The sequence below is a fragment of the Ictalurus punctatus genome, chromosome 19 (genome assembly GCF_001660625.3).
Source record: "Ictalurus punctatus breed USDA103 chromosome 19, Coco_2.0, whole genome shotgun sequence".
Lineage (NCBI taxonomy): Eukaryota > Metazoa > Chordata > Actinopteri > Siluriformes > Ictaluridae > Ictalurus > Ictalurus punctatus.
In genome coordinates this window covers 25,794,106-25,821,939 of record NC_030434.2, presented here as the reverse complement: position 1 = coordinate 25,821,939, position 27,834 = coordinate 25,794,106, and the positions used below count along the sequence as shown (strand labels likewise).

Sequence of the window (27,834 nt, the reverse complement as noted above, 5' to 3'; positions counted from 1 at the left end):
ACATTCACCATCAAACACCAACATTCACCATCAAACACACCAACATTCACCATCAAACACCAACATTCACCATCAAATACATCATCAAACACACAACATTCACCATCAAACACACCAACAAACACAAAACATTCACCATCAAACACCACAATTCACCATCAAACACCAACATTCACCAATGTCGGCGTGTGATGGTGAATGTCGGCGTGTGATGGTGAATTGTGGTGTGTGATGGTGAATGTCGGTGTTTGATGGTGAATGTTGTGTGTTTGATGGTGAATGTCGGTGTGTGATGGTGAATTGCGGTGTGTGATGGTGAATGTTGGTGTTTGATGGTGAATGTTGGTGTCTGATGGTGAATTGTAGTGTGTGATGGTGAATGTTGGTGTCTGATGGTGAATTGTAGTGTGTGATGGTGAATGTTGGTGTCTGATTGTGAATTGTAGTGTGTGATGGTGAATGTTGGTGTCTGATGGTGAATTGTGGTGTGTGATGGTGAATGTTGGTGTGTGATGGTGAATGTTGGTGTCTGATGGTGAATGTTGGTGTCTGATGGTGAATTGTGGTGTGTGATGGTGTTTGATGGTGAATTGTGGTGTGTGTGATGGTGAATGTTGGTGTTTGATGGTGAATTGTAGTGTGTGATGGTGAATGTTGGTGTTTGATGGTGAATTGTAGTGTGTGATGGTGAATGTTGGTGTCTGATGGTGAATTGTGGTGTGTGATGGTGAATGTTGGTGTGTGATGGTGAATGTTGGTGTGTGATGGTGAATGTTGGTGTGTGATGGTGAATGTTGGTGAATGTTGGTGTTTGATGGTGAATTGTAGTGTGTGATGGTGAATGTTGGTGTTTGATGGTGAATTGTAGTGTGTGATGGTGAATGTTGGTGTTTGATGGTGAATGTTGGTGTTTGATGGAGAATTTTGGTATTTGATGGTGAGTATTAGTGTCTTTAGTAGTGAATGTTGGTGATTGATATAGAATGTTGGTGTTTGATGGAGAATTTTGGTGTTTGATAATGAGTATTGGTGTCTTTCCTTGTGAGTGTTGGTGTTTGATGGAGAATGGTGTGTTTTATAGAGACTGTGTTTGCTGGTGAGCATTGGAGTGTTTGATGGACAGTGTTGGTTTTTGGTGGTATTCTGTGCTAAATGCTGGTATGTGGTGATGTTTAATGGAGGCTGTCAATGTGTGTTTGTGTTTAACAGTGGAACACAGAGGTGAGAGTGTGGTCATGCAGTAATCCAGTGGCATGATGGGAAAGGAGTGTGATGTATCACAGAGGTCAGGTTTAGGGAAGAAGAAAAAGAGATGGAAAGTGTACATGTGTGTGTGTGTGTGTGTGTGTGTGTGTGTGTACACTGAGGGCCAAGATATTGTTAGATTGTTTCCGTCGTGCTGTCTGTGCCCTGCTTAGCAACTATCCACTATGCTGCTATCCACCATGACCCTTGCGACACTGGCTCTGCCCATGCTAACATCTTTATTAAAGATTTATTGGCCATTAACCTTTAGAAGACATCATTCTATCTTTCTCTGTCATTCTTTCTCTCTCGCGCCCTCTCTCTCTCACACACACACACACATACACACCTTAATTGTGTGACTGATGTCATTCGATTAGACTGAAATCTCCCTTTTTTTATGTGTGCCATGATGTCTGTGTGTTTAACATTAAATCTGAAATCAGATGATCACAGAGATGAGAAATAGGCTAAATGATGGCTGCAGGGTGGAACTGGTGGAAGAAGAGGAGGAGCGAGGATAGAGAGAGAGGGAGAGAGAGAGGGAGAGAGAGAGAAAGCGAGATGTGAAAAGAAAGTGGCCTCGTTCACTGATCTACATTTACTGGGAAGAGATCAAATACAGCTGAGTGTCAAACGGTGTTAAAGTCTCTCTCTCTCGCTCTCTCTTATCTATGTCTCTCATTCTGTTTTTCTTCCCTCTGTTGCTTTTTCCCTGCTCTTCCTCCTTTTTTCATCTCCCATCTTCCATCTCTATATTGACTCAGTCCATGAACATACATAATCAAAGATACTTGAATAAACATTCCAGGCACCAGATTAATAGGTTTGAGACTGTTATACCTAATAAACTGGCCAGATTTTGATTTGTAGTTCATTATCTGATTATTAATATACAGTGTTTCATGTATAGTATTTTATATATTATTGTGTAAAAGTTCATGATATCATCATGAAGCGATGATAATTAACGTTAGTGTTTAATGGTAATCAGTGGTGTTTGATGGAAAACGGTTGATGGTGATGATAATTAACGTTAGTGTTTAATGGTAATCAGTGGTGTTTGATGGAAAACGGTTGATGGTGATGATAATTAACGTTAGTGTTTAATGGTAATCAGTGGTGTTTGATGGAAAACGGTTGATGTTGATGATAAACGTTAGTGTTTAATGGTAATCAGTGGTGTTTGATGGAAAACGGTTGATGGTGATAATTAACGTTAGTGTTTAATGGTAATCAGTGGTGTTTGATGGAAAACGGTTGATGGTGATAATTAACGTTAGTGTTTAATGGTAATCAGTGGTGTTTGATGGAAAACGGTTGATGGTGATAATTAACGTTAGTGTTTAATGGTAATCAGTGGTGTTTGATGGAAAACGGTTGATGGTGATGATAAACGTTAGTGTTTAATGGTAATCAGTGGTGTTTGATGGAAAACGGTTGATGGAGATGATAATTAACGTTAGTGTTTAATGGTAATCAGTGGTGTTTGATGGAAAACAGTTGATGGTTATGATAATGAACATTAGGGTTTAATGGTAATCAGTGGTGTTTGATGGAAAACGGTTGATGGTGATGATAATTAACGTTAGGGTTTAATGGTAATCAGTGGTGTTTGATGGAAAACGGTTGATGGTGATGATAATGAACATTAGGGTTTAATGGTAATCAGTGGTGTTTGATGGAAAACGGTTGATGGTGATGATAATGAACATTAGGGTTTAATGGTAATCAGTGGTGTTTGATGGAAAACGGTTGATGGTGATGATAATTAACGTTAGTGTTTAATGGTAATCAGTGGTGTTTGATGGAAAACGGTTGATGTTGATGATAATTAACGTTAGTGTTTAATGGTAATCAGTGGTGTTTGATGGAAAACGGTTGATGGTTATGATAATGAACATTAGGGTTTAATGGTATTCAGTGGTGTTTGATGGAAAACGGTTGATGTTGATGATAATTAACGTTAGTGTTTAATGGTAATCAGTGGTGTTTGATGGAAAACAGTTGATGGTTATGATAATGAACATTAGGGTTTAATGGTAATCAGTGGTGTTTGATGGAAAACGGTTGATGTTGATGATAATTAACGTTAGTGTTTAATGGTAATCAGTGGTGTTTGATGGAAAACGGTTGATGGTGATGATAAACGTTAGTGTTTAATGGTAATCAGTGGTGTTTGATGGAAAACGGTTGATGTTGATGATAATTAACGTTAGTGTTTAATGGTAATCAGTGGTGTTTGATGGAAAACGGTTGATGTTGATGATAATTAACGTTAGTGTTTAATGGTAATCAGTGGTGTTTGATGGAAAACGGTTGATGTTGATGATAATTAACGTTAGTGTTTAATGGGGATCAGTGGTGTTTGATGGAAAACAGTTGATGGTTATGATAATGAACATTAGGGTTTAATGGTAATCAGTGGTGTTTGATGGAAAACGGTTGATGGTGATGATAATGAACATTAGGGTTTAATGGTAATCAGTGGTGTTTGATGGAAAACGGTTGATGGTGATGATAATGAACATTAGGGTTTAATGGTAATCAGTGGTGTTTGATGGAAAACGGTTGATGGTGATGATAATGAACATTAGGGTTTAATGGTAATCAGTGGTGTTTGATGGAAAACGGTTGATGGTGATTATAATTAACGTTAGTGTTTAATGGGGATCAGTGGTGTTTGATGGAAAACGGTTGATGGAGATGATAATGAACATTAGGGTTTAATGGTAATCAGTGGTGTTTGATGGAAAACGGTTGATGGTGATGATAATTAACGTTAGTGTTTAATGGTAATCAGTGGTGTTTGATGGAAAACGGTTGATGGAGATGATAATGAACATTAGGGTTTAATGGTAATCAGTGGTGTTTGATGGAAAACGGTTGATGGTGATGATAATTAACGTTAGTGTTTAATGGTAATCAGTGGTGTTTGATGGAAAACGGTTGATTGAGATGATAATTAACGTTAGGGTTTAATGGTAATCAGTGGTGTTTGATGGAAAACGGTTGATTGAGATGATAATTAACGTTAGTGTTTAATGGTAATCAGTGGTGTTTGATGGAAAACGGTTGATGGTGATGATAATTAACGTTAGTGTTTAATGGTAATCAGTGGTGTTTGATGGAAAACGGTTGATGGTGATGATAATTAACGTTAGTGTTTAATGGGGATCAGTGGTGTTTGATGGAAAACGGTTGATGTTGATGATAAACGTTAGTGTTTAATGGTAATCAGTGGTGTTTGATGGAAAACGGTTGATGGTGAAACCTGATCTTATATTTATTATATTACATAAACATTATGTATTGACGTCGTGGCTGCTGGTGTTTCTCGGCACGTTCTCCAGCTGTTACTCAACACAGCAGTGTGTTCATTAAGTGTTTATGAGAAGTGAAGCGAGCGTGCGATCCTCCGTCCTGCTGTGAGAATGAAATGAGATGAAACGTCTCAGAGTGAGATCCGATGGAGAAAAGCATGAACAGTGTGGTCACGAGACACGAGCTGGAACACTACAAGGCGATTTACTCAGTCTCTGTGTGGAATGATGTGAATGAGCAGATCATCTGAGTACAGTGGTGTGTTACTGACTCATGCAGCCAGCGCCATAATTATTGGCACCCTTGTTAAAGACAGGTTAAAAAAAATGCTTTTGTTTGCTTTTTCTACAAATCTTATTCCTTTTGTTTATTTTATTCTTATTAATTTATCATTAAAACCGTGTGCTATGGATTTAATTTAATCCGTTTCTTGGTCCAGACTGTGTGTGTGTGTTCCTAAAGTTCTGTACTGTATATTTTTAAAATAATAATTTTTTTAGACGCTCAAACGCGCTATTACATTTATTTTTATATAATTAATCCGCCATTATTAGTTAATAAACTGGCAAGTCAAGTGTAAATAATGATATAATAAATAAATTAATCAAATAAAATCTGACAAAAATACAGTTCATAAGCTGCTAAATATATATAAAAAATGAATGATCTATAAACTAAAACAATATCATTTAAATATATATAAATATATTATATAATTGAATATAAATGGAATATAATAACTGAAATAAGTATGAAAATTAAAAATAAAAATATATATAATATAATTAAAGTAATAGATGGATATTAAACACACATATATGTGTACTCTGATAGTACGAGTATAAAAGTATAATTAATAAACATGAAACGAAGGATCAATAATTATCGTTATATTATATTTAAAGATAATAAATGGACATAAACAACACATATAAATGAAATAATTAATAAAGCTAAAAAAGCGTGTGTACACTATAACCAGAAACAGAACGCACTCGTGACTGAAGTGTGTTTCTGCTCCAGTGTGGATGAAGGAGAGCTGAAAGGACTAAACACACACACTGACACACTTTCCCAGCGAGCGCCGAGCTGGGACGAGCTGGGACGGGGTGTGAGGCGGCTGAGATTACATAAAACCATTACGTCTCTGAACGACTGAAAAATAAAAAAGCCTCAGCTGATTTGAGCTCCATGTGACGAAATGTAAAAGACTGTGATGTTGAATTACAGCCAGGAGGAAAATCTGAACCGCTACAATGAGCTGAGTGTGTTACTACGAGTGTGAGGAGAAAACACACCAGCACATTAATCACTGAAGGTACACATCACACTGACACTGCTAGGGGAAAAACTACACACACACACACACACACCATGAGTGTTCACTTCACTTCATACTTAAGCTAGCTTTAGCTTAATAACACATCTGATTACTGTTATTAAACATTTACCCACTAAAACTCTTTATCTATCATTAGCTAGCTTAAAATATCTTACGTGATGCTAGTTACAGCTTCATAACATCTGATTACTGTTATTAAACAGCTACATTACAACTCTATCTAATGTTAACTAGCATCACAGCAAACATGGCTACTGGTTTTAATTTGCTGTACAATAACATAACTTACCTAACATTAGCTAAATTAGCCAAACTAATTACTAGTGTCAGGAGCTATACAACAAATGTTACCGAACCAAAGTACCGAAGTGTCCTTGGGTAAGACACTGAACCACAAGTTGCTCCCGATGGCAAGTTAGCGCCTTACATGGCAGCTCTGCTACCACTGGTGTGTGTGTGTGTGTGTGTGTGTGTGTGTGTGTGTGTGTGTGTGTGTGTGTGTGAATGGGTGAATGAGACACAGTGTAAAGCGCTTTGGAGAAAAGCGCTATATAAGTGTAGACCGTTTACCATTTTCTTTTTCTAGCAAAAGTTTGGTACCTTGCTACCAAACTTGATCGGGATTAGCTACACAAGGAAATTGTTTACCCGATGTTTGCTAACTTGAACATTAGACAGCTTTCTAATATATTTAGCTATTGATTTAAAATAGCTTCGTAATATAATTTGCTTGATGGTAGCTAGCTTGCTTGCAGACACTGCTACTCATTTTGATTAGCAAATCTAGTTACTCGTTTTAATTGGTACATGATAGCTAGTTTCTGGCAACCTTTGCTGCTAGTTTACTTTAGTGTCACAATACAATAAAAACATAAGGTACACAAAAGAGTTAACCAAATATTAGCTTGATAGCAAAGTTGTGAGTACTAGCTTTAAGCAGCTCTACAATAAGACTGTTCATGTAAATTGTTCATGGAAATCTGGGCTACAGAATACAGTAGTTTAGTTAACGTTTGACAGCTTGCTAGCAAATTTAGCTAGCTATGTAGTGTCCAAGAGTTAACGATAAAGATAGTTAAGCTAACTAGTTATTAGATTATATAATGAACAACACTATATTAAGGCAAGTATTGTCATGTGATGAAGTTTCTAATTGGCTGATCAAATGCAACCTAAGCCCCGCCCCTTGTTGATCCGAAATGCCTGTTTGTATGTGTGTGTAATGATTATGAGTGTGTGTGTGTGCGTGTGTGTGTGTACCTGTGGCAGTGCAGAGCTGAGTTGGCGCTGTAGCGAGTCCCGGTCATACATGACGTCCTGCAGGTGCTGCTGTGCGAGGGCGAGGCTCTCTTGTGTCTCTCGGAGCGTGTCCAGGAGACGGTCTCGCTCGTCCAGCATGTTCACCATCAGCTGCTCAAAGTGCGAGTCCGGGTCCGAGGAGCTGCTCTGAGAACCTCGCTGGCTCATGGCCGTGTCCTCGCTGATCGTGGGCATCACCTCGCACATCATCTTCACCTGGAGACCAAACACCAACAATGTTCAGGCCACATCTTCTCACTATGTCAGTGCTTCATAAGTCTTTTAATTGAGGATATTGGTGTTGATGGTAAGTGTTGGGGTTTGATGGAGTTTGATGAATAATCTTGCAGTTTGATGTGGTGTAATGAAGGATGTTACTGTTTGCTGGAGTAAAGTTACTGGTTTTAAGTGTGTGATGGTGAATGTCGGCGTGTGATGGAGAATGTCGGCGTGTGATGGTGAATGTCGGCGTGTGATGGTGAGTGTCGGCGTTTGATGGTGAATGTCTGTGTGTGATGGTGAATGTGGGCGTGTGACGGTGAGTGTCGGCGTGTGACGTTGAATGTCGGCGTGTGACGGTGAATGTGGGCGTGTGACGGTGAATGTGGGCGTGTGATGGTGAATGTGGGCGTGTGACGGTGAATGTGGGCGTGTGACGGTGAATGTGGGCGTGTGATGGTGAATGTGGGCGTGTGACGGTGAATGTCGGCGTGTGGCGGTGAATGTCGGCGTGTGACGGTGAATGTGGGCGTGTGACGGTGAATGTGGGCGTGTGACGGTGAATGTGGGAGTGTGACGGTGAATGTGGGCGTGTGACGGTGAATGTGGGCGTGTGACGGTGAATGTGGGCGTGTGACGGTGAGTGTGGGCGTGTGACGGTGAGTGTGGGCGTGTGACGGTGAGTGTGGGCGTGTGACGGTGAGTGTCGGCGTGTGACGGTGAGTGTCGGCGTGTGACGGTGAGTGTCGGCGTGTGACGGTGAGTGTCGGCGTGTGACGGTGAATGTCGGCGTGTGACGGTGAATGTCGGCGTGTGATGGTGAATGTCGGTGTTCGATGGAGAATGCGAGTTTGATGTTTGCTGGTATTTGATTGAAAATGTTGGCTTGTATGAAGAATCTTGGTGTTTTTAGGTGTTTGCTGTAAAACGCTCAGATTTGATGAAGAATTATGAGACTTGCGGGAGAATGTTGGTACTGATGGAGACTGTTTTTAGGGCTTTGACTGTAATTTGTGAAAAACTTTGGTGTAAGATTATGATCAAATGAATGTATGGACTGTCCAGGGGCATTTCGGTGAATGGACAAAAATGACATGAAGACGAATTGTAAACCATTCTGTCCTGCACAAAACATTTTCTCAATCATGAGACTTTATGTGCCTGGTTCAGTTCTTTTCTCTCTCTCTCTCTCTGTCTCTCTCTCTATCTGAACAGGCCGGCAGAGTTCCACAGGGGTCCTCAGCTAGCTGCTAAACGCTAACAATTTGTCCCCAAACTGTTTCGTCTGGACAGCAGCCATCTCTGTCTGTCTCTCCATCTGTCTCCTGCAATCTGACTGCATACACAATAGCTTTATTTATAACTGTGTTGGAATAGAGTAAGACTTACCAATAGTATAATTATTATTATCATCATTAAAGCAACACTGTTGTAGCTGATTCGTTTGAACCAGCACCACACACACACACACACACACACACCACGTCATTGACACTGCTGCACTAAGAATAAACCATCATCCACGTCCTATCTGCTAATAGGAGCTCCTATAGTGGTCCCTTTTCATTGATGTATATGGTAAAGGGGTGCCAATACTTTATGCAGAGCAATAAATGGGCAAAGTAATCTATGTAGCGATAATAAATTGACAAATTAGTATTAAAAATGTGGGCGGGGTTTATCTGGAGGCTATGGGTGGCGAAAATGAGACAGTCGATTCATTTCATTAAAACGGACAGGTAGAAAGAATCGACTCAGTGAACTGAATCACTTCCTTCCTCTAGTCTACAGGGACATTACATCAAACCCTATGTAGTGTGCATATATATATAAGAACATGGAGAAGTGTGAATTTGGCCAAACATGGTGGCAGGGATTTTTTTTTTTTTTTTTTTTTTTTACGTGGATCATGGGTTACATGTTTTGTAGCTCCGCCCGCTCACATTTCTGATTGGTTGTCTTGGAACTCTGACAAGAAGAAGGATGAATGAAAAAAATCCACTAATAGTGAATCGTTTATAGGGATGTGGATACAGATGAAAGGAAGAATGAATGAAGGGATGAATAAGGAATGAATACAGGGTTGAAAGAAGGGATGAACATGGGAAGGATGAATGAACAATGAATTGAGAGATGAATCAACTCTTATTGAAGTGATTAATATGGGAGGAATGAATGGAGGGATGCATGAATAGAAGGAGAGGTAAATGGAGGGATGGATGCATCGAGGGATGAATGGAAGTTGAACAGAAAGGTACAGGCGGGGATGAATGGAGGGATGGGCAAAGGGATGAATAGATGGATGAACCGAGAATGAATGGAGGGATGAATGGAGGGATGGGCAAAGGGATGAATGGAGGGATGAACAGAGGATGAATGTACTGTAGAGATGAATGGAGAGTAGTAGAGGAGAATGGCGTGATTAATGAAGGGATTAATTAAGAGATGGTTGAATGGAGGGAGGGATGCATGAAGAGTGAATGGACAGTGAATAATGGATTAAATGGAGGAAGGATGGATGGGGAATGAATGGAGAAATAAACTGAGGGATGAATAAATGGAGGGATGAATGAAGAGATGGATGAATTGATGGATTAATGAATGGGGGAAAATGGGATGAGAGACTGAGGGATGAATAGAGGGGTGAATGAAGGGATGAATGAATATAAAGAATTGTGTGCCTGTACAGATCTGCCATATGCCAATCGATAAATTATTCAGAGAGAGGGAGAGTCTGGGCTTCCCTTCGTTCACACACACACTCTCACACAGGATTTGTATAGATCTGTAATAGAATGAAACCCTCTTTGAAACCCTAAAGTGATTAACTACATCTCCTACTACACCGTGTTAGCTTTCACTCACTAGGTTAACATTCCATTGCTAGGTTAGCATTCACTCATTTGGTTAGCTTTTGTTCTCTATTTTCTAATTCAGGTTTCACTCATTAGCTTTCACTCAGTAGGTTTGCTTTCTGGCTTAGCTTTAGCTTTGGCTCGCTAGCGTAGATTTCACTCGCTAGGTTAGCTTTGACTCGCTAGCGTAGATTTCACTCGCTAGGTTATCTTTGACTCGCTAGCGTAGATTTCACTCGCTAGGTTAGCTTTGACTCGCTAGCGTAGATTTCACTCGCTAGGTTAGCTTTGACTCGCTAGCGTAGATTTCACTCGCTAGGTTAGCTTTGACTCGCTAGCGTAGATTTCACTCGCTAGGTTAGCTTTGACTCGCTAGCGTAGATTTCACTCGCTAGGTTAGCTTTGACTCGCTAGCGTAGATTTCACTCGCTAGGTTAGCTTTGACTCGTCAGATTGTTTTGCATTTTTCAGGTTAGCTTTAATTCTCTAATTTAGATCTGCTTTCTAGACTTGCTAGATTAGCTTTTACTCTCTAGCTTAGCTTTTATCGTATTGATTAGCTTTTATTCACAGGAATTAGCATTCTCTAAATTCTACAGATTTAAAGAGAACACATATTGCACATATCAGAAACACAACACAGGGAAAAAAAAGAAGGAAGAAGCATTTTCATTACAATTTCTTCACAAATAGAAACGTTTGAGCTTTTACAATTATGTGGGAAGATACACGTGGACAAGTTCTCTAATATTCATCGGCAGAAAACATCGATGATTGCTGTGTGATTATATTAACCACGCCCACTTTCTTTTTTTTACTGTTAAACTGTTTACACATAAATAATCAGAGCCAAACTCTGACACTCAGCCGTTTTGCTTATTAGCGAGGCATTTGGTTGTCATGGTTACACACACACCATCTGTCCCAGCGACCAAGACAGAACCTACACATGCTAACCACTAACAGTGTCACGCACTGCATGTGTGTGTGTGTGTGTGTGTGTGTGTGTGTGTGTGTGTGTGTGTGTGTGTGTGTGTTTTCAGATTTAGCTTAACTTTTATAGTACAAAGCCGAAATGCTAACTTTGTTAAATAGTTCAAATCTGGACCAAACCAAAATGCTTACTGAATAGGGGTGGTTATGTCTCCAATTCACTCAAAAGAAAATGTGTTGGATGCTAAATATCCAAGCTAGCTAATCTCTTAGAATTAACAAATCTAATCTACCTAATCATGTTTTGTTTGTTTTTTGTTTTTAAAAACAGTTCGCCTCAGTGATAATTAGCCAACACAAACAAACAGAATTGTGTTTTCTCTTGCACTGTAGCTGGCTATCTTGTTACCTTAGCTGTCTTGTTAGCGACTATCACTCATTAAAATGGTGTTCTATTCGAGGTTATCATTATATCTCAACCGACATGTAGCTAACAAGCTAACTTGGTTGAGATCCTCCAACATTTACCTCAGCAATTTTGTTTGTTTGTTTGTTTTCACAATATTTTACATAAATATTTACATAGTTTCACGTTATATCAGTTGCTAATTCATGTGCTGTTACTTTCTATAAAATGTGGAGCATTAGCTTAGTAGCAATATAGAGAAAGTGTTTGATATGAACGTAGTGTGTGTGTGTGTGTGTGTGTGTGTGTGTGTGTGTGTGTGTGTGTGAATGCTACATAATCAGAGCATGATCATCCATTTTACATTCTACACCGCTAATCAACGCTAATTTATACCTTTTTACCATATTTACAGTCAGGCAGCGTGCCTGGGATGTTGAGAGCATTAGCGCATTAGCAGTACAGCACTAAATGTACCAAATATCCACTGCTAATTAATGCGAATTTAGCTGCTTACTACATGATAAGAGAGCATTTGTGAAATAAAAAATAACAAACATCAATATATTAGTAATACTGAGCCTGTATAGATTCATATTTAGTAAGTAGCACTTTATTTGTGTGTGTGTGTGTGTGTGTGTGTGTGTGTGTGTGTGTGTGTGTGCGTGTGTGTGCTACATCATTAGCCTGCTAATGAATGCTAATTTAGCTTTTTACTCCATGTAGCGAGCATTAGTGTATTAGCACTATATAGAGTGCCTGTGTAGAGTCATATTTAGCATAAACTAGCATGTCATCTGCATATCATCCCTCTGTGTGTGTGTGTGTGTGTGTGTGTGTGTGTGTGTGTGTGTGTGGCACCTCAGGTCTTCCATAGTGCTTAGCTTTTTCACTTGACGTAGCGAGAAGCAGTGTGTCTGTAATAATGATTCATGAACGTTAGCGCGCTCGCGAAGTAACGTAGCTTTACAGAGAGTTTAGATCAGATGTATTTCACTCGGTCAGATTATCCCTCTAACCGTGATCGTGTTTTGATCAAATCTCCTACATCCCGCACAAACGTTACGATCTCATGACCTCGATTTAGCATCTCGTTGCTTCATGAAGTGCCCGATACAAAAGAAAAGAACAGTCTGCGCTGGATCAAGTGCTGTTCTACTCTCGGTGCTGCTGAGTAATGCGTGGAAGCCATTTTGTTCGATTAAACCACTGATTAATTAACGTGATCCTTACAGCTAGCGCTGTGATATACGAGACTCCTGTTAGATCTATTTCAGCACTCGCCGTCTTCTCACTCATACATATCATCATATTGATCTGTTTGTTTTCAGTTTGTAAATTCTCTCTCGCGTTTGTGTCGCAGCGTGTAAAATTCGACAGCGAAAGAAAAACAACACTATTTCTTTCTTCAGTCTGTACTTTCTGTCCCGACCCGTGTTTTTTTTTTTTTTTTTTTTCAGGTGTAAAGGTGAGCGTTTGTGTTTATAGGGGGCAGTCTAGATGAAAAACTCCACCCGTTACACTTAAGTCTCTCATTCTGCATTTGTATTTATGTACAAGATTAAGTATTTACATATATTTGAATATTAATGAGTGTACTGTTTAACATTTACAGTAATGCGAAATTGTGTGCTCATGCCCTGAGTAGCCCCTGGAAGGAGAAAATCGTATTTTAAAAAATCTATTTATTATTATTATTATTATTATTATTATTATTATTATTATTATTATTATCATTATTAATAACAATAATGATAATAATAATACGAGGAATAATAATAATAATAATAATAATGATGATGATGATGATGATGATGATGATAAGAGGAATAATAATAATAATAATAATAATAATAATGATGATGATGATGATGATAAGAGGAATAATAATAATAATAATAATAATAATGATGATGATAAGAGGAATAATAATAATAATAATAATAATAATAATAATAATAATCATCATAATAGTAGTAGTATTATTGTTGTTGTTGTTGTTATTGTTATTATTATTTTTTACACTCAGTGTCGTACTAATATTTAACTTCATTTCAGGGGATGAGAAACTGAAGAGGATAATCCGTCTCACGTCTTTTTCCGCAGCGATCCTAGCAGAGTTGTTGATTAATTTTCTATAAATAGTTCTCCATTTCTATTCTCTGACAGCAGCACAGGTTTATATTAATACGTTATGGTTTCTATAGTAACAGCGCGTTCACAGGGAGGACGCTTGACATAACCGGGGTGAATAAACCCGCGTAATCGTCGCTACAGCACAGTGAAGTTTTCTGTGTTTGGGTAAGGTTTACGGAAGGAGTCTCCAGTGTCAGTGTTAGTAAAAGTCAGAGGTGAAGCTGTAACTTTAAGGAACTTCAGGAGAGAGGACAAAGAGAAGGTAACACCGCTTCATCGCGCCACGCCGTCTCCCGGTGTTTTACTGTACCACACACACTGCGTTCTGTGCCGTGTAATCGAATGAAGTGTTCGGACCGTGTCAGGTTTCTCCGTGAAGCTACAGCGCTCGCGGAGGTCCGGTGTTACAGGACTGATATCGGTGCTCAGCACTACATCAGGACGTCGTTCCTCCTGATTAACGTTCATAATTCGGGATGTGAATCCGTGTGGAGCCGCTGTGACTGTTCACATCCGGAACGTTCCTCTGCTCTAATGCTAATGAGGGAGAATCCTCAGCCCATTGTCTGAAGTGCATTACATCATACCCGGTGTGTGTGTGTGTGTGTGTGTGTGTGTGTGTGTGTGTGTGTGTGTGTGTGTGTTGGATTAATTCCTGCACTGCACGTTCACTTCATTTCAGACAGCAATGTGCATTTAATTGCTCCATCATCCATCCATTCATCCATCAGCATGAGAGAGAGAGAGATTGATAGAGATAGATAGAGAGAGAGAGAGATTGATAGAGATAGATAGATAGATAGATAGAGAGAGAGAGAGAGATGAAGAGTGAATTCACGTGTGTGTGTGTGTGTGTGTGTGTGTGTGTGTGTGTGTATTTCTGCATGTTCCTGCCACACACATAGACAAGACACACAAGAATAGATGTTATTGCTGCATCTCTCTCTCTCTCTCTCTCTCTCTCTCTCTCTCTCTCTCTCTCTCTCTCTCTCTCTCTCTTTCCTTATCTGCCTGTCTTTTACTCTCTGTGTGTGCTGTCTTTCTCCGTTCCTCTCTTCCTATGTCTCTCTCTCTCACAGTCTCTCCATCTGCCTCGCTGTCTCTCTCTCTCTCTCTCTCAGTCTCTGTGTTTTCTCTTTCCTCTCTCCATCACTGTCTGTCTCTCTATATGGGTGAGACACACACATATCTCTCTCTCACTCTCTCACTCTCCTTCTCTCATATCTCTTTTTGTTAACCTCTATCAGTATTACTGCAGCCCCTCACACTCTTTTTCTCTCTTGCTCTCCTTCTCTCTCTCTCTCTCTCTCATGAGTGTGTGTATGTGTGTGTGTGTGTGTGTGTGTGTGTGTGTGTGTAATTGCAGCATCCCCCGTGTCCGTATCCGTACTCACTGCTTCTTCCTCGTCCTCTGCCTCCTCCGGTAGATCAGTATTCCCAGCTGTGCGGTTCTCCGAACCAATCCCGACTGAATCCCAGATCCACAGCGGGCATCTTTCACATTCCTGATCCTGATCTTAATCCTCTGAGCTCTGTCATTGTGCTCCTGCTGAAACCCACATCACTGTGAGGAAGGGGGAAAAAATACCAACCCGGTGTGAGAGAGAGCGGAGAGAGAGCGGAGAGAGAGCGGAGAGAGAGCGGCTGCTGATGGAGGAGCTGGAGAAGGAGGAGGAGGAGATGGAGGAGGGGTCTTAAAGATGCAGCTGGCCATTTTTCAACATCTGCACATGTTAATGCTTTCCTTTAACACCTCTAACACTGACTATCAGAGGGACGGAGGAGGATTTTAATCACGAACCGATTTTATTCGATTATTTTAATCCTCAAAGCAGCAAAAATAAATAAATAACAGTGGGAAAAAGTTGCCAAAAGAAAAATGTTAATTTGCATCCAGATGTAGGAGTTCAAGAACTGCAGAACACATCTGGATTTCTTTCTCTACTTACCTAAGCACCTTTAGAAATGAAAAAAAAAAATGAAAAAAATAAAAAACTTGTCACTGTATCTATGAAGATTATGCTTAAAATCTTCTAATTAAACATTATAAGGCATTATACACAGTGTTTATAACACCTTATATCACCAAGCCCACCTTAGTAACACGAGCTACGAGGGACATCTGGCCTTTGATATTAAATCAGCAGCAGTGTTTCTGAATGACTTTCTGTAAATGAACGACACAGAGAGACGATCAATAATACCATAACACTTTACAACCTCTGAACTGAGTGTAGTGTTGTTCTGGGGCTTCAAACGAAAATAAAACTTACTTAAAATGAGAAATAAAGCATACGAAATGCTGTTGGTTTAATGATTTAAAAAAAAAAAAAAAAAAACATGTCTCAGAAGCTCACAAACACAACTTATAAACTATTATAATTTGATTCTAAAGTCTTGTGTCGGTCGATAGTCTTCATCCCCGAATGAAAGCTTCACTTATAAAGTTGCTTGTTTTAGAATAATTCATAATCTCAGCAAACTGGGGCTGAATTGTTTCACTGCTGACATTTTAATGTGTTATGAACACAATTTATAATAATAATAATAATAATAATAATAATAATAATAATAATAATAATAATTTATATCATGTCTAAATAGTATTTGTGAGTTTCTAAGTAAAGTGAGGCATATTTTAAACCTCGTGTTTCTCACTTTTCACTACGTTTTGTATTAATTTCAAAACTACACTTACAACACTGAATAATACACAACTGACTTACTGCAGTTATTAACAGTCATAGAGCAATAAACACTGAATAATACACAACTGACTTACTGCAGTTATTAACAGTCATAGAGCAATAAACACTGAATAATACACAACTGACTTACTGCAGTTATTAACAGTCATAGAGCAATAAACACTGAATAATACACAACTACTTACTGCAGTTATTAACAGTCATAGAGCAATAAACACTGAATAATACACAACTACTTACTGCAGTTATTAACAGTCATAGAGCAATAAACACTGAATAATACACAACTGACTTACTGCAGTTATTAACAGTCATAGAGCAATAAACACTGAATAATACACAACTACTTACTGCAGTTATTAACAGTCATAGAGCAATAAACACTGAATAATAAACAACTGACTTACTGCAGTTATTAACAGTCATAGAGCAATAAACACTGAATAATACACAACTGACTTACTGCAGTTATTAACAGTCATAGAGCAATAAACACTGAATAATACACAACTGACTTACTGCAGTTATTAACAGTCATAGAGCAATAAACACTGAATAATACACAACTGACTTACTGCAGTTATTAACAGTCATAGAGCAATAAACACTGAATAATACACAACTGACTTACTGCAGTTATTAACAGTCATAGAGCAATAAACACTGAATAATACACAACTGACTTACTGCAGTTATTAACAGTCAGAGCCATAAACACTGAATAATACACAACTGACTTACTGCAGTTATTAACAGTCATAGAGCAATAAACACTGAATAATACACAACTGACTTACTGCAGTTATTAACAGTCATAGAGCAATAAACACTGAATAATACACAACTGACTTACTGCAGTTATTAACAGTCATAGAGCAATAAACACTGAATAATACACAACTGACTTACTGCAGTTATTAACAGTCATAGAGCAATAAACACTGAATAATACACAACTGCTTACTGCAGTTATTAACAGTCATAGAGCAATAAACACTGAATAATACACAACTACTTACTGCAGTTATTAACAGTCATAGAGCAATAAACACTGAATAATACACAACTACTTACTGCAGTTATTAACAGTCATAGAGCAATAAACACTGAATAATACACAACTGACTTACTGCAGTTATTAACAGTCATAGAGCAATAAACACTGAATAATACACAACTGACTTACTGCAGTTATTAACAGTCATAGAGCAATAAACACTGAATAATACACAACTACTTACTGCAGTTATTAACAGTCATAGAGCAATAAACACTGAATAATAAACAACTGACTTACTGCAGTTATTAACAGTCATAGAGCAATAAACACTGAATAATACACAACTACTTACTGCAGTTATTAACAGTCATAGAGCAATAAACACTGAATAATACACAACTGACTTACTGCAGTTATTAACAGTCAGAGCAATAAACACTGAATAATACACAACTGACTTACTGCAGTTATTAACAGTCATAGAGCAATAAACACTGAATAATACACAACTGACTTACTGCAGTTATTAACAGTCATAGAGCAATAAACACTGAATAATACACAACTACTTACTGCAGTTATTAACAGTCATAGAGCAATAAACACTGAATAATACACAACTACTTACTGCAGTTATTAACAGTCATAGAGCAATAAACACTGAATAATACACAACTGACTTACTGCAGTTATTAACAGTCATAGAGCAATAAACACTGAATAATACACAACTGACTTACTGCAGTTATTAACAGTTAGAGCAATAAACACTGAATAATACACAACTGACTTACTGCAGTTATTAACAGTCAGAGCAATAAACACTGAATAATACACAACTGACTTACTGCAGTTATTAACAGTCAGAGCAATAAACACTGAATAATACACAACTGACTTACTGCAGTTATTAACAGTCATAGAGCAATAAACACTGAATAATACACAACTGACTTACTGCAGTTATTAACAGTCATAGAGCAATAAACACTGAATAATACACAACTGACTAACTGCAGTTATTAACAGTCATAGAGCAATAAACACTGAATAATACACAACTGACTTACTGCAGTTATTAACAGTCATAGAGCAATAAACACTGAATAATACACAACTACTTACTGCAGTTATTAACAGTCATAGAGCAATAAACACTGAATAATACACAACTACTTACTGCAGTTATTAACAGTCATAGAGCAATAAACACTGAATAATACACAACTGACTTACTGCAGTTATTAACAGTCATAGAGCAATAAACACTGAATAATACACAACTGACTTACTGCAGTTATTAACAGTCATAGAGCAATAAACACTGAATAATACACAACTGACTTACTGCAGTTATTAACAGTCATAGAGCAATAAACACTGAATAATACACAACTACTTACTGCAGTTATTAACAGTCATAGAGCAATAAACACTGAATAATACACAACTACTTACTGCAGTTATTAACAGTCATAGAGCAATAAACACTGAATAATACACAACTACTTACTGCAGTTATTAACAGTCATAGAGCAATAAACACTGAATAATACACAACTGACTTACTGCAGTTATTAACAGTCATAGAGCAATAAACACTGAATAATACACAACTGACTTACTGCAGTTATTAACAGTCATAGAGCAATAAACACTGAATAATACACAACTGACTTACTGCAGTTATTAACAGTCATAGAGCAATAAACACTGAATAATACACAACTACTTACTGCAGTTATTAACAGTCATAGAGCAATAAACACTGAATAATACACAACTGACTTACTGCAGTTATTAACAGTCATAGAGCAATAAACACTGAATAATACACAACTACTTACTGCAGTTATTAACAGTCATAGAGCAATAAACACTGAATAATACACAACTGACTTACTGCAGTTATTAACAGTCATAGAGCAATAAACACTGAATAATACACAACTGACTTACTGCAGTTATTAACAGTCATAGAGCAATAAACACTGAATAATACACAACTACTTACTGCAGTTATTAACAGTCATAGAGCAATAAACACTGAATAATACACAACTGACTTACTGCAGTTATTAACAGTCATAGAGCAATAAACACTGAATAATACACAACTGACTTACTGCAGTTATTAACAGTCATAGAGCAATAAACACTGAATAATACACAACTGACTTACTGCAGTTATTAACAGTCATAGAGCAATAAACACTGAATAATACACAACTGACTTACTGCAGTTATTAACAGTCATAGAGCAATAAACACTGAATAATACACAACTGACTTACTGCAGTTATTAACAGTCATAGAGCAATAAACACTGAATAATACACAACTGACTTACTGCAGTTATTAACAGTCATAGAGCAATAAACACTGAATAATACACAACTGACTTACTGCAGTTATTAACAGTCATAGAGCAATAAACACTGAATAATACACAACTGACTTACTGCAGTTATTAACAGTCATAGAGCAATAAACACTGAATAATACACAACTGACTTACTGCAGTTATTAACAGTCATAGAGCAATAAACACTGAATAATACACAACTGACTTACTGCAGTTATTAACAGTCATAGAGCAATAAACACTGAATAATACACAACTGACTTACTGCAGTTATTAACAGTCATAGAGCAATAAACACTGAATAATACACAACTGACTTACTGCAGTTATTAACAGTCATAGAGCAATAAACACTGAATAATACACAACTGACTTACTGCAGTTATTAACAGTCATAGAGCAATAAACACTGAATAATACACAACTGACTTACTGCAGTTATTAACAGTCATAGAGCAATAAACACTGAATAATACACAACTGACTTACTGCAGTTATTAACAGTCATAGAGCAATAAACACTGAATAATACACAACTGACTTACTGCAGTTATTAACAGTCATAGAGCAATAAACACTGAATAATACACAACTACTTACTGCAGTTATTAACAGTCATAGAGCAATAAACACTGAATAATACACAACTGACTTACTGCAGTTATTAACAGTCATAGAGCAATAAACACTGAATAATACACAACTGACTTACTGCAGTTATTAACAGTCATAGAGCAATAAACACTGAATAATACACAACTGACTTACTGCAGTTATTAACAGTCATAGAGCAATAAACACTGAATAATACACAACTGACTTACTGCAGTTATTAACAGTCATAGAGCAATAAACACTGAATAATACACAACTGACTTACTGCAGTTATTAACAGTCATAGAGCAATAAACACTGAATAATACACAACTGACTTACTGCAGTTATTAACAGTCATAGAGCAATAAACACTGAATAATACACAACTGACTTACTGCAGTTATTAACAGTCATAGAGCAATAAACACTGAATAATACACAACTGACTTACTGCAGTTATTAACAGTCATAGAGCAATAAACACTGAATAATACACAACTGACTTACTGCAGTTATTAACAGTCATAGAGCAATAAACACTGAATAATACACAACTGACTTACTGCAGTTATTAACAGTCATAGAGCAATAAACACTGAATAATACACAACTGACTTACTGCAGTTATTAACAGTCATAGAGCAATAAACACTGAATAATACACAACTGACTTACTGCAGTTATTAACAGTCATAGAGCAATAAACACTGAATAATACACAACTGACTTACTGCAGTTATTAACAGTCATAGAGCAATAAACACTGAATAATACACAACTGACTTACTGCAGTTATTAACAGTCATAGAGCAATAAACACTGAATAATACACAACTACTTACTGCAGTTATTAACAGTCATAGAGCAATAAACACTGAATAATACACAACTGACTTACTGCAGTTATTAACAGTCATAGAGCAATAAACACTGAATAATACACAACTGACTTACTGCAGTTATTAACAGTCATAGAGCAATAAACACTGAATAATACACAACTGACTTACTGCAGTTATTAACAGTCATAGAGCAATAAACACTGAATAATACACAACTGACTTACTGCAGTTATTAACAGTCATAGAGCAATAAACACTGAATAATACACAACTGACTTACTGCAGTTATTAACAGTCATAGAGCAATAAACACTGAATAATACACAACTGACTTACTGCAGTTATTAACAGTCATAGAGCAATAAACACTGAATAATACACAACTGACTTACTGCAGTTATTAACAGTCATAGAGCAATAAACACTGAATAATACACAACTGACTTACTGCAGTTATTAACAGTCATAGAGCAATAAACACTGAATAATACACAACTGACTTACTGCAGTTATTAACAGTCATAGAGCAATAAACACTGAATAATACACAACTGACTTACTGCAGTTATTAACAGTCATAGAGCAATAAACACTGAATAATACACAACTGACTTACTGCAGTTATTAACAGTCATAGAGCAATAAACACTGAATAATACACAACTGACTTACTGCAGTTATTAACAGTCATAGAGCAATAAACACTGAATAATACACAACTGACTTACTGCAGTTATTAACAGTCATAGAGCAATAAACACTGAATAATACACAACTGACTTACTGCAGTTATTAACAGTCATAGAGCAATAAACACTGAATAATACACAACTGACTTACTGCAGTTATTAACAGTCATAGAGCAATAAACACTGAATAATACACAACTGACTTACTGCAGTTATTAACAGTCATAGAGCAATAAACACTGAATAATACACAACTGACTTACTGCAGTTATTAACAGTCATAGAGCAATAAACACTGAATAATACACAACTGACTTACTGCAGTTATTAACAGTCATAGAGCAATAAACACTGAATAATACACAACTGACTTACTGCAGTTATTAACAGTCATAGAGCAATAAACACTGAATAATACACAACTGACTTACTGCAGTTATTAACAGTCATAGAGCAATAAACACTGAATAATACACAACTGACTTACTGCAGTTATTAACAGTCATAGAGCAATAAACACTGAATAATACACAACTGACTTACTGCAGTTATTAACAGTCATAGAGCAATAAACACTGAATAATACACAACTACTTACTGCAGTTATTAACAGTCATAGAGCAATAAACACTGAATAATACACAACTGACTTACTGCAGTTATTAACAGTCATAGAGCAATAAACACTGAATAATACACAACTGACTTACTGCAGTTATTAACAGTCATAGAGCAATAAACACTGAATAATACACAACTGACTTACTGCAGTTATTAACAGTCATAGAGCAATAAACACTGAATAATACACAACTGACTTACTGCAGTTATTAACAGTCATAGAGCAATAAACACTGAATAATACACAACTGACTTACTGCAGTTATTAACAGTCATAGAGCAATAAACACTGAATAATACACAACTGACTTACTGCAGTTATTAACAGTCATAGAGCAATAAACACTGAATAATACACAACTGACTTACTGCAGTTATTAACAGTCATAGAGCAATAAACACTGAATAATACACAACTGACTTACTGCAGTTATTAACAGTCATAGAGCAATAAACACTGAATAATACACAACTGACTTACTGCAGTTATTAACAGTCATAGAGCAATAAACACTGAATAATACACAACTGACTTACTGCAGTTATTAACAGTCATAGAGCAATAAACACTGAATAATACACAACTGACTTACTGCAGTTATTAACAGTCATAGAGCAATAAACACTGAATAATACACAACTGACTTACTGCAGTTATTAACAGTCATAGAGCAATAAACACTGAATAATACACAACTGACTTACTGCAGTTATTAACAGTCATAGAGCAATAAACACTGAATAATACACAACTGACTTACTGCAGTTATTAACAGTCATAGAGCAATAAACACTGAATAATACACAACTGACTTACTGCAGTTATTAACAGTCATAGAGCAATAAACACTGAATAATACACAACTGACTTACTGCAGTTATTAACAGTCATAGAGCAATAAACACTGAATAATACACAACTGACTTACTGCAGTTATTAACAGTCATAGAGCAATAAACACTGAATAATACACAACTGACTTACTGCAGTTATTAACAGTCATAGAGCAATAAACACTGAATAATACACAACTGACTTACTGCAGTTATTAACAGTCATAGAGCAATAAACACTGAATAATACACAACTGACTTACTGCAGTTATTAACAGTCATAGAGCAATAAACACTGAATAATACACAACTGACTTACTGCAGTTATTAACAGTCATAGAGCAATAAACACTGAATAATACACAACTGACTTACTGCAGTTATTAACAGTCATAGAGCAATAAACACTGAATAATACACAACTACTTACTGCAGTTATTAACAGTCATAGAGCAATAAACACTGAATAATACACAACTGACTTACTGCAGTTATTAACAGTCATAGAGCAATAAACACTGAATAATACACAACTGACTTACTGCAGTTATTAACAGTCATAGAGCAATAAACACTGAATAATACACAACTGACTTACTGCAGTTATTAACAGTCATAGAGCAATAAACACTGAATAATACACAACTGACTTACTGCAGTTATTAACAGTCATAGAGCAATAAACACTGAATAATACACAACTACTTACTGCAGTTATTAACAGTCATAGAGCAATAAACACTGAATAATACACAACTGACTTACTGCAGTTATTAACAGTCATAGAGCAATAAACACTGAATAATACACAACTGACTTACTGCAGTTATTAACAGTCATAGAGCAATAAACACTGAATAATACACAACTGACTTACTGCAGTTATTAACAGTCATAGAGCAATAAACACTGAATAATACACAACTGACTTACTGCAGTTATTAACAGTCATAGAGCAATAAACACTGAATAATACACAACTGACTTACTGCAGTTATTAACAGTCATAGAGCAATAAACACTGAATAATACACAACTGACTTACTGCAGTTATTAACAGTCATAGAGCAATAAACACTGAATAATACACAACTGACTTACTGCAGTTATTAACAGTCATAGAGCAATAAACACTGAATAATACACAACTGACTTACTGCAGTTATTAACAGTCATAGAGCAATAAACACTGAATAATACACAACTGACTTACTGCAGTTATTAACAGTCATAGAGCAATAAACACTGAATAATACACAACTGACTTACTGCAGTTATTAACAGTCATAGAGCAATAAACACTGAATAATACACAACTGACTTACTGCAGTTATTAACAGTCATAGAGCAATAAACACTGAATAATACACAACTGACTTACTGCAGTTATTAACAGTCATAGAGCAATAAACACTGAATAATACACAACTGACTTACTGCAGTTATTAACAGTCATAGAGCAATAAACACTGAATAATACACAACTGACTTACTGCAGTTATTAACAGTCATAGAGCAATAAACACTGAATAATACACAACTGACTTACTGCAGTTATTAACAGTCATAGAGCAATAAACACTGAATAATACACAACTGACTTACTGCAGTTATTAACAGTCATAGAGCAATAAACACTGAATAATACACAACTGACTTACTGCAGTTATTAACAGTCATAGAGCAATAAACACTGAATAATACACAACTGACTTACTGCAGTTATTAACAGTCATAGAGCAATAAACACTGAATAATACACAACTGACTTACTGCAGTTATTAACAGTCATAGAGCAATAAACACTGAATAATACACAACTGACTTACTGCAGTTATTAACAGTCATAGAGCAATAAACACTGAATAATACACAACTGACTTACTGCAGTTATTAACAGTCATAGAGCAATAAACACTGAATAATACACAACTGACTTACTGCAGTTATTAACAGTCATAGAGCAATAAACACTGAATAATACACAACTGACTTACTGCAGTTATTAACAGTCATAGAGCAATAAACACTGAATAATACACAACTGACTTACTGCAGTTATTAACAGTCATAGAGCAATAAACACTGAATAATACACAACTGACTTACTGCAGTTATTAACAGTCATAGAGCAATAAACACTGAATAATACACAACTGCTTACTGCAGTTATTAACAGTCATAGAGCAATAAACACTGAATAATACACAACTGACTTACTGCAGTTATTAACAGTCATAGAGCAATAAACACTGAATAATACACAACTGACTAACTGCAGTTATTAACAGTCATAGAGCAATAAACACTGAATAATACACAACTGACTAACTGCAGTTATTAACAGTCATAGAGCAATAAACACTGAATAATACACAACTGACTTACTGCAGTTATTAACAGTCATAGAGCAATAAACACTGAATAATAAACAACTGACTTACTGCAGTTATTAACAGTCATAGAGCAATAAACACTGAATAATACACAACTACTTACTGCAGTTATTAACAGTCATAGAGCAATAAACACTGAATAATACACAACTGCTTACTGCAGTTATTAACAGTCATAGAGCAATAAACACTGAATAATAAACAACTGACTTACTGCAGTTATTAACAGTCATAGAGCAATAAACACTGAATAATACACAACTGACTTACTGCAGTTATTAACAGTCATAGAGCAATAAACACTGAATAATACACAACTACTTACTGCAGTTATTAACAGTCATAGAGCAATAAACACTGAATAATACACAACTACTTACTGCAGTTATTAACAGTCATAGAGCAATAAACACTGAATAATACACAACTACTTACTGCAGTTATTAACAGTCATAGAGCAATAAACACTGAATAATACACAACTGACTTACTGCAGTTATTAACAGTCATAGAGCAATAAACACTGAATAATACACAACTGACTTACTGCAGTTATTAACAGTCATAGAGCAATAAACACTGAATAATACACAACTGACTAACTGCAGTTATTAACAGTCATAGAGCAATAAACACTGAATAATAAACAACTGACTTACTGCAGTTATTAACAGTCATAGAGCAATAAACACTGAATAATACACAACTGACTTACTGCAGTTATTAACAGTCATAGAGCAATAAACACTGAATAATACACAACTACTTACTGCAGTTATTAACAGTCATAGAGCAATAAACACTGAATAATACACAACTACTTACTGCAGTTATTAACAGTCATAGAGCAATAAACACTGAATAATACACAACTGACTTACTGCAGTTATTAACAGTCATAGAGCAATAAACACTGAATAATACACAACTGACTTACTGCAGTTATTAACAGTCATAGAGCAATAAACACTGAATAATACACAACTGACTTACTGCAGTTATTAACAGTCATAGAGCAATAAACACTGAATAATACACAACTACTTACTGCAGTTATTAACAGTCATAGAGCAATAAACACTGAATAATAAACAACTGACTTACTGCAGTTATTAACAGTCATAGAGCAATAAACACTGAATAATACACAACTGACTTACTGCAGTTATTAACAGTCATAGAGCAATAAACACTGAATAATACACAACTACTTACTGCAGTTATTAACAGTCATAGAGCAATAAACACTGAATAATAAACAACTGACTTACTGCAGTTATTAACAGTCATAGAGCAATAAACACTGAATAATACACAACTGACTTACTGCAGTTATTAACAGTCATAGAGCAATAAACACTGAATAATACACAACTGACTTACTGCAGTTATTAACAGTCAGAGCCATAAACACTGAATAATTCACAACTGACTTACTGCAGTTATTAACAGTCATAGAGCAATAAACACTGAATAATACACAACTGACTTACTGCAGTTATTAACAGTCATAGAGCAATAAACACTGAATAATACACAACTGACTTACTGCAGTTATTAACAGTCATAGAGCAATAAACACTGAATAATACACAACTGACTTACTGCAGTTATTAACAGTCATAGAGCAATAAACACTGAATAATACACAACTGACTTACTGCAGTTATTAACAGTCATAGAGCAATAAACACTGAATAATACACAACTGACTTACTGCAGTTATTAACAGTCATAGAGCAATAAACACTGAATAATACACAACTGACTTACTGCAGTTATTAACAGTCATAGAGCAATAAACACTGAATAATACACAACTACTTACTGCAGTTATTAACAGTCATAGAGCAATAAACACTGAATAATACACAACTGACTTACTGCAGTTATTAACAGTCAGAGCCATAAACACTGAATAATACACAACTGACTTACTGCAGTTATTAACAGTCATAGAGCAATAAACACTGAATAATACACAACTGCTTACTGCAGTTATTAACAGTCATAGAGCAATAAA

At 36.3% G+C, this 27,834-nt stretch overlaps 1 protein-coding gene across 5 annotated transcripts in view; it reads right to left on the bottom strand.

Annotated features, from left to right (window-relative positions):
* Positions 1–15,944, bottom strand: part of ppfia2 (PTPRF interacting protein alpha 2) — a 147,867-nt gene extending 131,923 nt beyond the window's left edge. For all 5 annotated transcript variants that reach the window (XR_008398432.1, XM_053688484.1, XM_053688485.1 and 2 more), the window contains exons 1-2: positions 15,154–15,944; positions 7,172–7,426 (exon numbers count right to left, since the gene is read on the bottom strand). Coding sequence is in view for 4 of the 5 variants with exons in the window: in XM_053688484.1 (XP_053544459.1) it covers positions 7,172–7,420 (249 nt within the window). In the remaining variant the exon portion in view is untranslated. The remainder of the gene's footprint in view (positions 1–7,171; positions 7,427–15,153) is intronic.
* Positions 15,945–27,834: the final 11,890 nt, after the last annotated feature.